The 13,772-nt window shown below is 41.3% G+C and overlaps 1 protein-coding gene across 4 annotated transcripts in view; it reads right to left on the bottom strand.

Annotated features, from left to right (window-relative positions):
- Nucleotides 1-12,306, bottom strand: part of BICD1 (BICD cargo adaptor 1) — a 210,572-nt gene extending 198,266 nt beyond the window's left edge. Inside the window, exon 1 of one of the 4 annotated variants that reach the window (XM_046013080.1) lies at nt 11,567-12,306. In XM_046013080.1, coding sequence (XP_045869036.1) covers nt 11,567-11,779 — 213 coding nt within the window. In that variant the 5' untranslated portion in view covers nt 11,780-12,306. The remainder of the gene's footprint in view (nt 1-11,566) is intronic. The other 3 variants (XM_046013082.1, XM_046013081.1, XM_046013079.1) reach the window with 3 other exon arrangements.
- Between the last annotated feature and the right edge of the window lie 1,466 nt (nt 12,307-13,772).

Below are 13,772 nucleotides of genomic sequence, written 5' to 3'. Positions count from 1 at the left end.
ACTTCATCTTTTCTCCCAGCCTAAATCAATAGCATGATATCTATTAAATACTTGTCATGGGGAGAGAGTAAAAAAAACAAAAAAAAAACAACAAAAAAAAAAAAGAAGAAGAAGAATGCATCGTATCTCCTGAGCTACAAGTTTAATGTAAACTTTTTTCCTGGAAAGAAGTTAAGTCTTACTTGAATGTATGCACAGGTTAACTCACTATGGGAAAATATAGTGCAGAACATTGTAGCTCCTTTGCTCAAAATTCTCCACAAGTTTTTCCATCTCACTCAGGGCAAAAGGCAAAGTCCTGGTTACAACCTAAAAGCTGCTTCATCATTTAACCCTCATTGTCTCTTTTCACCCTTTCATTCAGTCCCAGACAGCCAGGTGGCCTCTTTGCCATCCCTTTCTAGGAGCCTTTCTGACCACTCTATTGAAAATAACTTTTCAGGGCACTTGGGTGGCTCAGTTTGTTCAGCGTCAAAGTTTGGGTTTCGGCTCAGGTCACAATCTCCCTGACAGGAGACTGAACCCCATGTCAGGCTCAGTGCTCTGCGGGGAGTCTGCTTCTCCTCTCCTTCTCCCTCTGTACCACCCGTCCTTGCATTGTCTCTCTCTCACTGTCTGAAATATATAAATAAGTCTTTAAAAAAATTTTTTTCATTTGGAACTGATCAATGACAAAGATCTCAAGTGTATAGAGTTCTTTTCATTGTCTTTTCCTGAAATGTCTTACAATGACCATTGTCTAAAAATTTAATTGTGGCTTTGAGATCCTGGTCTCAATTCTAGCAAATAATAGCTCAAATTATCCCAAACACTTCAAGTGACCTGCAAGGTATATTATTTATTTTGCTAAAATGAAAAACAAACACATATAACTTGATTGGAAATAATTACAATGATTAAGACGAATGACCTGAGGAATCCCTTAGGAAAGGGTTCTTTAAATTATTTTAAAATATTAAATAAAAGAGGATCTTCTTCTGCAGATCATTAAACCATAGCTAATTCTGAATTACCACCACTACTTAAGATACTGTGTCAATTTTTAAAAAATAATTCAAAGAGCCAACAATTCAAAAGATATTTAGAAGTGGTTTTCAAGTGCAATATATCCCTTTTCTTCTGCCTCTCTAATGGTTGCTCTTCCTTCCTAATTATATTTACTTGAGGTTTTGAGTTTAAAAGCTCTGAACGCACATCAGCATTAGCAGAAAGCAAGCCAGATTGTGACTTAAAGAGGAAAAAATGGTTGTATATGCCAAGGAGATAATGCACAAGATGAGAGTATCTTCAGCTCAACAAAAGAAGTCACGTACAGTCCTGTCTCCATCTAGTTACCTCACACTGAGGTCAACTTAAAAAAAAAAATCTCCTAAAACCTTCTAGAGAATGGCAATCAGTAAGGCTTATCAACAACGCACATCCATGTTATAATATAAACCTCTTTCAATTTCAAAAATTGATGGCTAAGGGCTGGCTCTTCAGCAGTGGCATTTGAATCCACATTAGTCTGCAGTATGCAAGAGAAAAACAAAGACCCATCATTCCGAACCTTCCATTACAGACCCACACCAAACTGCAACAAAACATTCTTAAGGAAATTGCTGTTACTGTATACTTCCTATAAATGTAAACAGGTTTCTTATTTTCAGTTCTAAATTTAAAGATAGAAACACAGCAGTTAAATATTACATTTTATAATAGTGCTTTTTCTCCATAAACTACTGTTTGAAAACTGTAAGCATGTATAACCAAAGAGCAATTGAAAATAACCCCAGAAGTTAACAATCAATGTAACAAAGCAATCTTTTTTAATATCCTATTTATAAACTCGTAAAGTTTGCATAAGCTATTGCAAGCAGAGCAAAGCCACAAAACAGATTTAACAAAGGAGACAACGTTCAAAAGAAACTTTAAACAACCCTGGAGGATATAAAAATAAACACAGTCACATTTAATATACATCTCTGTCTTGTACACTCAAGTTTTTGATATTTGATGGTTTTCTGAAAGGCTTTACAGCATTTTAATCTCTAGAAAATGGAGAAGCAAAAAGACACTGCAATTAAGTTTTCCATATTAGCTCATAACTTCCCAGCCTTTTTCTCCAAAACACTTCTATTCCTGGGGCGCCTGAGTGCTCAGTCGGTTAAGCATCCGACTCTTGATTTCGGCTCAGGTCATTATCTCAGGATCGTGAAATCAGCCCCGCGTTGGGCTCCGTGCTGGGCATGCAGTCCGCTTAGGATTGTGTCTCTCCTCTCCCTTTGCCCCTCCCCTCGAAAAATAAAGAACAAATAAATCTTATTTTTAAAAAACAAATAAAACTTCTCTTCCTGTGGACTCACTTACTCCTAGAGTTGGAAGTTTCTAGGAGTAACTTCTCTAGGAGGAGAGAAGAAGGGCTAACATAATAAAGCCCCAGCTCCACCCCCATTGACTCTCAACTATCATGGATTGCAGTCAAGGCGGCAGTATTTTTGTAAATCACCCAGGTGACCGTAATGAGTAGTCTGTATAGAAAGTCACTGATTCTGACACAGCTCTTCTAAAAGAAGATCCATGGGTGGGTATTTAAGCTTTGCTTAAACACTTCCTATGCTAAGATCCAAAATCCCATCCGAAAACCCTAAAGGTAATAATAGTACTTTATAGATGGTCATTTTTCAAATATGAATGGTTATTGGAACGGGGCATGGTGACCCATCATTTCTCCTAAGAACTACAAACAGAGTTCCAAGATCTTTGTACTTGTACTCCTTCCTAAAATTCATTTCCCCCAGTCTCCATGTGACTCATCATTCTGGTCTGGGCTCAAATATCACCTCCCAGAGAGGGTTTCCTGATCACACTTTTCCCAACCGGTCTCCATCTCTTTGCTCATGGCATTCCCCACATCCTAAGTGCATGTGTGCTTGCTGATGATCTCGCAGATCTGAAACATTAGCTCCATTCAGGCAACTCTGTCTTGTCTGTCTTGCTCAATACTCTATCTTCAGCAAGCGGCACAGTGCCCAACACAGTGGCCACTCGATACAAACATTTGAATGGATAAATGAAATAGAACAAGAGGCATGGGCAACCTAAAGCAAAACCCAAACTCAGATTGCTATATAATGTAAAGAGCTGACCATGCCAAAGACTCCCTCAAGGCAACCATGTAGCTTCTAACTGTACAAAATTTCATGGAAACGTCCCCAAATTTACAGATGTAGTCATCTTAAATTCCTTATTATGCATCAGTTTTCTTCTGAAACTCAAGTAAGCCATAATCGAAATTAAGGTAAACTTTTGATATACTTTGAAAACATTCCAAATATTCAACAGCCATAAATATAGCAAAATGCTAAACATTAAAACAGAAAAGTGTAACCATATTGGAATCACTGTGATCTAGTAGTGGGGAAGGGAGCATAAAAAAAACACAAACAATATGAAATTACTTGGAACACCTGACATGATAACATCAAAAAACTCAGATGGGAGGTGGGGGGAACTTATAGAGACCATTCCATATAAACTCCTTTCTAAGCATGAACCTTCCAGACAGTATTCCTAGCATGTGACTGGCCTTTCCTTAAATTTTTGGGGTGACAGGAAACTCACTACTTCCTAAAGAAACCAGCCTTCTTCCATTCTTGGACACTTATACTTGTTAGTTCTTGATTTTGACTCAAAATCTGGCTCCCATGGACCCACTGGGGCTTCTTCTGCTCTCTGAAGCCAAGTACAAATATGTCAATGAAACAAACTCATGAGTCAGTTCTAACAAGAATCATTTAACAATGATTAAAGAAGTAAAGTGAGTCCGGAAGGGAAATAAGTTTGGGCCAGGAAAAGGGAACACTGAATTGTTATAAATAAATAAATAAATAAATGAGGGTGCCTGGGTGGCTCAGTGGGTTAAAGCCTCTCCCTTTGGCTCAGGTCATGATCCCAGAGTCCTAGGATCAAGACCCCGCATTGCATGGGGCTCTCTGCTCAGCAGGGAACCTGCTTCCCCCTTTATCTCTGCCTGCCTCTCTGCCTACTTGTGATCTCTGTCTGTCAAATAAATTTAAAAAATCTTAAAATAAACAGTCAAAGGACAGAATACAAGTGTGAAAACAGGTGGATTATCCTGGCTGGAGGTGAGTGACCAGAGTAGAAATAGATGGGAGGAAAAAGACAGCAAACAGCTGATACACATCCCTGAAGGCTAAGCAAAAATTACGGTAATCGAACATGATTATTCTGTATTTTAAAAAAAGAAAGAATGTGAAAAGAAAAGGACAAGTAGATAAAATAAGTAGACTAGGTAACTCAAAAACAGAGCAACACAGAAATTCAGAGCTGAAAAAAACATAGAAATTATCTATCTCAACCCCTCAATTTTATAGACGAAATAAAACCTAGAAGAAAAGGTATCAATTGCCCCTCTTATATGCCTTTTCATTGTTTTAAGGAAGAACACTTTTGCCAAACCATTTCCTGTCTTGTAGCCACTGATACCCATCGCCTACATACCATGCTGAATCTGAGATTCTGTATAAGACCCTAACCAGCTATCTCAAAACTCAACTATATCCCTAACCAGCTATCTCAAAGCTCAACTATATCCCTAACCAGCTATCTCAAAACTCAACTACATCCCTAACCAGCTATCTCAAAACTCAACTATCACAGGGCAAAGATGGAATAACATAATAACAAAACCCAACTGCCTGAATCCTCTTGGCTTCTCACCAAGACCTGGTATGGACAGGATATGGCCACACTGCAGGACCAGCTCGCTCAGGCCATGGAATCTAGCCACCTATCATGCTGATACACATAGCCCCATCATCAGCCAAGAAGACAAGAATCAAAATAGCTGCTAATTCACCCACAAAACTTTTCCATTTTTTCCAAGGCTACCTGCTCCCTCTAAGCCCCTAGGGTCACCCACACTCCCTGAGATTCTCTGGTTTTCTTCTCTACTCAGTTCCATTTTCTTCACATTTGAAACACCAGTGCCTTAAAAAGGAAGCCCTGCAGGGTGCCTGAGTGACTCAGTCAGTTAAGCATCTGCCTTCAGCTCAGGTCATGATCTCAGGGTCCTGGGATTGAGGCCCCTCCCCTCCCCGTGTGGGACTCCTTGCTCAGTGGGAAGTCTGCTTCTCCCTCTGCCTCTTTTCCCTCTCTTCCCTGCCCCCCCGCCATGTTCGCTTGCTGGCATTCCATCTCTCAAATAAGTAAATAAAATCTTTAAAAAAAAAAAAAGTTAGCCTTGCTCTAGAAATATCTGCATTTTAGAAATTTTTTAAAGATTTTTTATATTTATTTGGGGGGGTGGACAGAGGGGCAGAAGGGGAGGAAGAGGGACAAGCTGACTCCACAGTGAGCATGGAGCCTGACACAGGGCTCAATCCCAGGATCCTGAGATCATGACTTGAGCAGAAACCAAGAGTCCCACATTTAACCAACTGAGCCCCCAGGCCCCCTAGAAATATTTGCATTTTAAAAGGATAAAGTATTAAATGAAAAATACCAGGTTGCAGAGTAATAGGTGTAACACAACCCCATTTTTATGAAAATAAAAGAACAGGATAAACAAAAAACCCTGTCAGTGGACTCATGTATTTAAAGACATGTAAGGGGGGGGCCTGCGTGACTCAGTGGGTTAAGCCTCTGCCTTCGGCTCAGGTCATGATCCCAGAGTCCTGGGATCGAGCCCCACATCAGTCTCTCTGCTCAGCGGGGAGCCTGCTTCCTCCTCTCTCTCTGCCAGTATCTCTGCCTACTTGTGATCTCTGTCAAATAAATAAATAAAATCTTTAAAAAAATAGAATAGCTATACCTTTAAAAAAATAAAAAATAAAAAAAATAAAGAGCAATCAAATGATTATGACCAAAAAGAGAAAGAAAAACAATTAAATTAAAAGCACTAATGCAATTTCAAGTTATCTGTCAGCAAGAGGTGTGTGCTCTTTCTCCTAGCGCCCTCTAACCTAGGAGGTCAGGAAGGGCCAGTTTTCCACTGAGGCTGACCGCTGGGTACTCACTGTGCCAGCCCAGCTTCTTTGCCCATTTTTTATTAATTTGCACATTTCCTAATTCAAAATGCAATCAAACTAACTGGGGAAAACACTGTTGAATTGTTCATATCTTCTGTGTTCTGGAGACTCGGTTTGAATAAAATGACAGCTAATTGTACAAATTATTCCTTTGTTTTATTAAGTTGAGAGTTGAGTATTTGAATTTCTCATGCAACTTATGCCTCCGCTCAAAGAAAACATGAATTAAAAGGATTCATATAACCTGGTCATCAAACTGACCCTCTAAAAGAGCTCTCCCCCATAGCACCTTCCTCTGTGAATGGAGACAACTTCTACATACCCTGAGAAAATTCTCATCACTATTCTTTTCCTTACTTCCCACATCTAGTCACCCTGCATCATGCTCCACCCTACATCTTCTAAACAGCTGTTAGATAAGTCCCAGGTGCCCCACGCTGGGACTTTCTAAACCAACTTGTGACTAAGGTGTTCCACACTCTCAGGTAGTGTGGTGCAGTAAAAAGAAAATGCACTTCTTCCTAAACAAAGTTCTACCACTTAGTTTTGCAGTCTTGAGAAGAATACTTAATCTAAGACCTATTTTCCTCTTCTGCATAATTCACGTGATAACTACCTTTAAAAAGGATTCTTATAAGAATGAAAGATAAGTGGGGCGCCTGGGTGGCTCAGTGGATTAAGCCGCTGCCTTCGGCTCGGGTCATGATCTCGGGGTCCTGGGATCGAGCCCCGCATCGGGCTCTCTGCTCCGTGGGGAGATTGCTTCCTCCTCTCTCTCTGCCTGCCTCTCTGCCTACTTGTGATCTCTCTCTCTGTCAAATAAATAAATAAAATCTTTAAAAAAAAAAAAAAAAAGAATGAAAGATAAGGCATGCAAAATGCCAAGTCCTAAATGGAGCTTTTTACAGAATTAAATGCTTTGTTATTTTTATTATTTTCTTATCTGTAAAAATAAGCAGTAAGTCTCTGAATTACTCTGAAGATTAAATAAGATGTAAGGCACCAAACACAGTGTTACTAAGTGCTTCTTTCATCTCCTTTTAATGGTTCTGCTATCCCCAGGGCAAAATGTGACTACTGCCACTTTCCCAATATGATTTCTTGCCACTTGACTTCACATGTCTTCTTCAGCATAATGAATTATTAAATAGTAAGACTGCTTCTCTTCAGGTCTTCCTCGCCTTCAAAGCCATATTTACAGGTACAACATTATGTGTGAGAAAGTCTTTTCTATATATTTCAACATGCAAGTAATTATCATATTTTCAAATTTGGAATGCAATACCCATAAAGTGTAAGTATATGGAAGGGGATGATATAGCAGAATATTTATAAACATGAAAATCTGAAAAAATCATCAAACCATGGTTACTTACATGTTCATGCAAACATAATGAATGTGATGAAAGAGATAATATCTTGTTAAATGATATCTGAGAAATAACTTTGCCAGAGATGAAATTTTGAGTTGAAATAAAAAGAAGGAATGGTACAGGTTAGAGTGACTGGGTCAAAAAAATATATATATGATTGAAAGTGATTGTGTTTGTTTGTTGAGGTTGTTTGCAAATACTTTGCAAATACCTTCTAAAAGCATATGTTGGTACATTATAGATGTTTTAATTTGGTAATAAATATGATGATAAATATAAACATTCTTCTTTCAAACCAGTGAGAAAGAAAACACTAGCCTAGGCAAATAAATTATTAACACTCTCTATGCTTATTCATAGATTGGAAATGAAATCTAGGGGCTCCCTCCCCCCAGTATGATTTCATGATTTAGCATATACAAAGCTAACAATCCTTCTAAGCATAAGAAGAAAAACATTTCTGTTTAAAGATGAATCCAAAAAATTAAATGGCTTTCATCAGATCCCCAATGTGACAGTCTCTAAAAAGTATGTAAGTTCAATGTTTATTCCTTGAATAATTAAACCATAGTCCTGGAAAAAAAAAACAAAACCATAAAATTAGCTTCAGGAAGAAAAGCTGGTCATTGTCCACAAAGTGCTTCATTAGCAAATGGTGTCTATCTTTGTGTCAGGGTTAAGAATATGAGCAAAAAAAAAAAAAAAATGAGTTGAAAATTCTTAGTACATAGTCTACCATAAGCTAGCTGCAAAACTTTTCTTAAGTTGCCACATGGATATGTTTTCTACAATGCTACCAGGAATGCTGAATCATTCCTGTCTATGGGGATCTTTTTCAATTTTACTATTTTTTAAATTTCAAATACTTTTAAAGTAAAAAACAAAACAACCACAAACAAATTTAAATTCTAGGAGGTTTTTTTTTTTTAATGTGTGTGTATTTTTAGTTTTTTTTAATTATTTTGGAACTATGACTCTTCCTCAAACACTATTTTGGCCTGAGTGACAATCACAGTGCTGATTTACACACGTCCCAAACATATAATCAGCCAGGACCTGAACATAACTGGGCATGGGTGCCCCTCAGGTCACTGAAAAGCAAGCATTACTTGTGAAATTATAAAACCATGGTCAAGTATTCTAACAGGGATGTTGCTTTGTCCAGCTCCCCAAAGATAATTAAAAGGAGAACATTATGATGATGGCAGAAGTCATTCTTTTTTCATAACATTAGTACTTTTCTTTCAAGTCTGTTCTTTTGGGTCATGTAGACAGTGATGTAGGCACAGAGCAGAGCCCTAAATGATGTCAAGCCAGGTCAAAAGCAATCTAGACTCAGGGAAGAAATAACTAGAAAAAATTAATGAATTCATTATCTTGATTTTGCGCATCTTCAGGCAGCACTGCTCACTTGGCATTATTATCACAGCAGTAATCAGTCTGGGAAGAAGGGCAGCAAGACTGCTGGGTACTGACTCTTGAAAATAAAATGACCTGTAAAGACTGAACCAGGTTGCTACACTGCAAATTATCAACGTTCAACTTGGACTTAGTACGGTCATTTGCTGCTGACATTCCCGTAAACTGGACCAATTACTTTTCAATGAATCATATTTGTTGCAAGAGCCTAGAAATAAGCCAAAGATTTTATACTTGGCTTTTCTGAAAAGATGCAGCATTGTTTACTTTATGTACCTTAAGTGAACAAAACTTCCCTTTTAAAAATCAGAGCACTCACAAAACATGTCTTTCAAAAATGGCTTCTATATGATTATCATCATTGGGATATTTTAGTTTGCCCAATTATTCTGGATTTACCTTTCAAGTAGGAAGCATTATTGAGACTGATTTAGTGAATTTAAATAATACTCCCAACTAAAATATACCTTAAAGAGTAAAAATAACAGGTCACAACATCAAATAATCAAATATGATTATTTTATTACTCTTAAATACATTTTTATGTAATTGCTTAAGACAGTTCATTCGGAATAAAAAACCGAATCAATTTATGCTAAGTGCAACTCAAAATACTTATGTAAATGAGTTTCATTTGGTAAAAATAATCCTGATAAATTTTTTATCAGCCTCCTGCTATATAGAACAAAATATGCCTCAAATTTTTAAAGAAAAAATGTATAACTGCTATTTGTATTATTCTTTATTAAGAAACTACAATTGTGCTATTCTCACAAAATGTTTTTTCTCAGTTTTCCCATTATTGTTGATGACAATAATAAAGGTAGTGTTTCAATACCAGTCACTTCCTTTACTTCCTAATTTTCTTCATCTTTCTCTGACACTAACCAATACTGACTAGTGAATGTTTGATAAGGGTGTCCCTTCTTCCAGTAGAAATTCATTCTTTAATAAAATATTTATTATACACTTACAATGTGATAGACATTGTGTTAAAGGATTTGGATGCAAAATAAATTAAGACAGATTCCTTTCCTTAAGAGCTCATGGTCTAGAAAAGGCAAAAAACAACTGCATAATGGACTACTATGCAGAGTAAGTGCAAATGACACAGAAATACCCCCAGAAAGGTTGCTTAAATCAAGCAGGAAGATCAGTTAACAGTAAGACTCCATTTCATTAAATTAAGTCTACCTCTTTTATCAAGGAGGTGATGGCTTACCACTGCCTGGTTTGCACTTCCTCACCTTGGCAAAGCAGTGTTGACAGGTTTAAACATCAAAACATCTCCGAGAATTACAATCACTATCCTGTTTCCTGACTTCACAAGGCTTAGCATCACTGAATTTAAACATATCTGACCTAATCTAACTTGGGAAACACCAGTGAGTCCAGCTGTTGTTAAGAACAGACATGTACATGGTAAGAAAAACATCAACTCAAAATTTACAGCCTGATACCGGAAAATCAGATTTTTAGTTGGGGTTTTTACATATGTTTATTTGTTCGCATTTAGGCACCAGAATAAAAATAAGACATACCTGAAAGTGTATTTACCATATTGTGTACTAGATTAGAAGGCAATTTGATTAGATAGGTCATAAATCGCGTTTTTAATTGTAGCAACATAAAACAGACACCCTCCAAAAAACTGAATAAGGAAAAACATTTTTTATAATAATAGATGCCAAATTTAAAATTAACACCTAAAAGCCAATATGCACCTAAAAATAAAGACTCGCCACAAAGAAAAGCAGTGTATACATCTAAATTTATAACCAGTGACTTGCTACCCATAGTGCTTCAGGAATCAGAGAAAACAGACCGAGTTCCTTCAACAGTATGTATATTCTTATGAGTGCTTGATAGGAAATCAAAGCATATCCATTATTTTCTTCCAAACATTAGCCAGTCTTTAAGAGAAGCCAAACACCGAAAGACTCAAGAGGGCCAGGGCATACATGGCCCATTTGTGATATTCTGGTTTTATAAACCCAGTCATTTCAAACAGAAGAGCCTCATTTGACACAGACGGCTACCCTTGCACTTGATACACACCATTCAGCCAGTGTGTAGAGGAGTTCAATCTTCCCTGGTCAGGGTGACCTTATCTGACTTGGGCATGGCTCTGCCTCACTCAGGTGAAATCGAGGCAGTGGGATCACCCAGCAGAGTTGTTTTTCTCAGGGAGCCCGAGGACATGAATAACTACAGCCAAGGAGAAGGAAAACCGCCCAGACTTTGTCCGATGGGATTGGCGGAGAGTTCTAATCACAGCTCCCTCTTGCATCAGGGGTGGTTACATTCACCAGGCTGAGGCACCATAGGTCCTGCATCCTGAAATCGTGGGTCCCTCAGCACAACCCTACTCATCGCCTTTTGTGGATTACGGGACTGTCGCTGGAACCCGGGTGTGAAATACCAGTTTTGGGAAGTTGGGTTTCGCATTCCGACCCGACTGTCGCCTTCGAGTGCTGAGACTTGAAGACTTCTGAATCTCCCTCCCCCACAGCCCGCACAGCCACCGCCTCTCAAATTCCAGCTTATACATTCATTTCCCGGGCAATTTTTCTCTTGGGGGGAAAACAATGGACTCTTTCACTCTTCTCTTATTAACAAAGGGCTCTCAGACGAAGAAACCTCCCTTTCAACCGCATCCTTTCCGACTTCTGACCAGTGAAGAGTGGGCGTTGGGGGTGGGGGGACGGGGGCCGCGGAGGGATGAGGTGACAGGCAACTCACCTCTTTCAGCTGCTCCAGCTCCTGTTTGAGGCTGTCGTACTCAGCCTCCAGCTCGTCATACTGCTGTTTGAGGGTCAGCTTCTCTTCCAGTACCACCAGCCCGTACTCGGCAGCCTGGATCTTCTCGTGGGTCGTCTCCGTGAGCTCCTTGGTCAGCCTCTCTATCTCAGTCTTATAATGGTCCACAGTCTGCAATACTTCTTCTGCGGCCATAGCCCCGGCGGATGGAGGCAGGAGGGGGTGTCGGGGTGGGGAGATGGATGCAAAGCAGGCGGGGGAAGGGAAAAATGGAAAAGAAAAGTGTGGCTGGATGAATGAGCAGAGCGCGGCGCTGACTGCCGCTACGGCGGCAGCGGCTACACTGCCGGAGAAACTGGGGAGAAATGCAACATGGAGAACGCAGGGAGAGGATCAGGGGCGAGGCGCCAGCCGCTGCCGCATGAGTCCTCTGGGCCGGCCCCTGCGTGCGGTCAGCAGCCGTGCGGCATGGCCTGGGCTGCGGCTGCCGGGGACGACGAGGGGCTCCGGATTCTGCTTATTCAGAGGCGCCCGGCCGCCATGTCTCCCGGGCAGCGTCACTGCAGTCTCCCCGGGGCCTGGCGCGCTCGGGCTCGCGTCTCGCTCGCTCGCTCCACCTGCTCCCTCTGGCTGTGCTGCAGCCGGTGCGGAATGATGCAGTCTCGGCCCGCTCCCTCCCTTCGCGCCTGGCCCCGGCTCCGAGCAGGGGGCGGGGAGGCGGATGGAGTCAGCGCGGGGGGAGGGAAGGAACCGACGGAAACATCCCGAGGCGCCTCCCGCCGGGCGCGCGGGGCCGCCACAGCCGGCTGCACCGGGGGGCGCGCGGGCGGGAGGCCGAGGCGGAGACGGAGGCTGCGGGACGCGCGCCGGGGGAATCTCCGCCCCGCCCGGCTGGCCGGCCGCGGAAGCGATCTCCTCCCAGGACTTTGACCCGCGGCCACCGAAGCCCCCCGGCGTGGCGGGGACCCCCCTGCTCTGCCGCTGCGACGGGAGCCCGAGCTCAGGAACCGCCTGGAATCGACGGCTTTCCCAGGGAAAAGCAAACAGTAACTAACGCGCTCGGGGTCCCGCGTATCCTTCTTGCCCCCTGGGCTCCCAGCCTCCTTCCAGCCTCCCGCACCCAAACCAAAGCCTGCCAGACCCACCCCACTGCGCGCTCATCCCGCCCTCCCCCCTCCCTTCCGTCTCCCCTCCCTTCCCCTGGCTAGCTTGGCCTGGTTATAACCTTATTACCCCTCAGGACAGTCTTCACTAAAGTTGCTTGCCTTCGCACAGCGGTCTGTGCCCAGCTTGCCACAGGATTGGGATCTGCTCCTAAAAATGCATACACCCAGTAAGCTTTAGGTACTACTGTTTCTTGCCTCAGTCGTGCTACTCTACTCGTTCTTCAGTAAAGGAGAACTGCACGAAATTCCCCATATATATGGTATCAACGATTCCTTCCCTACAATAAACATTTTTAAAATAATAAGAACTAATAGTTCTTGAGACCACATGCCAGCCATTCTTCTGAGTGTGGTATGTGCATTCTCTCTAGTCCTAATGACCACTCTTGGAGGTAGGAACCATTATCCCCAACTTAAAAGGGATGAAAGAAAGGCGCAGGAAATTGAGAGATTTGTCCAAATCAGGCAACTCTTCAGTGGTGAAGCCAAAATTTAATCCTAACTCCAGAGCCCTAAACTGGATTATATTGGCCTCACCACTCATTAATAATACACACCCGGCAACTAAATATTATATGCTGGTAAAATGACCACTTTGATCAATATGAAGAATCACAAAAGGAGAGGAAGGCAAAGTCAGAGTGAAAGACCAAAAATGGAGAAGAGATGAGAATGGCTAACCTAGAGGAAAGGGAGAATAAGAGTGCAGAAAAGGAGTGATTTCTGTGAAAATGGAAGGGAGGCTCCAGGACCAATACACCAAAGGTCCTACCGGTTCCTTCCTTCTCTTCTATTGGAGGCCACTATTTAGAGAGCTGTTTCTCAGTGACCAGGAGGTGATCAACAGACACACACACACACACACACACACACACACACTTTCTGATTTAGAAAGCAGGACTCAACACTCCCCTTCCTTTTGTAGATGGTAAAGAAACAAAAAGACAGTTGCTGATGGTATGGGAGGAAGAGCAAACAATGCTCTTACAAAGCCTTGACTAATAGGCAGTCTGGATATGATT

This window comes from Meles meles, chromosome 7, assembly GCF_922984935.1.
Source record: "Meles meles chromosome 7, mMelMel3.1 paternal haplotype, whole genome shotgun sequence".
NCBI lineage: Eukaryota > Metazoa > Chordata > Mammalia > Carnivora > Mustelidae > Meles > Meles meles.
This window is presented reverse-complemented; position numbering and strand designations above follow the sequence as displayed.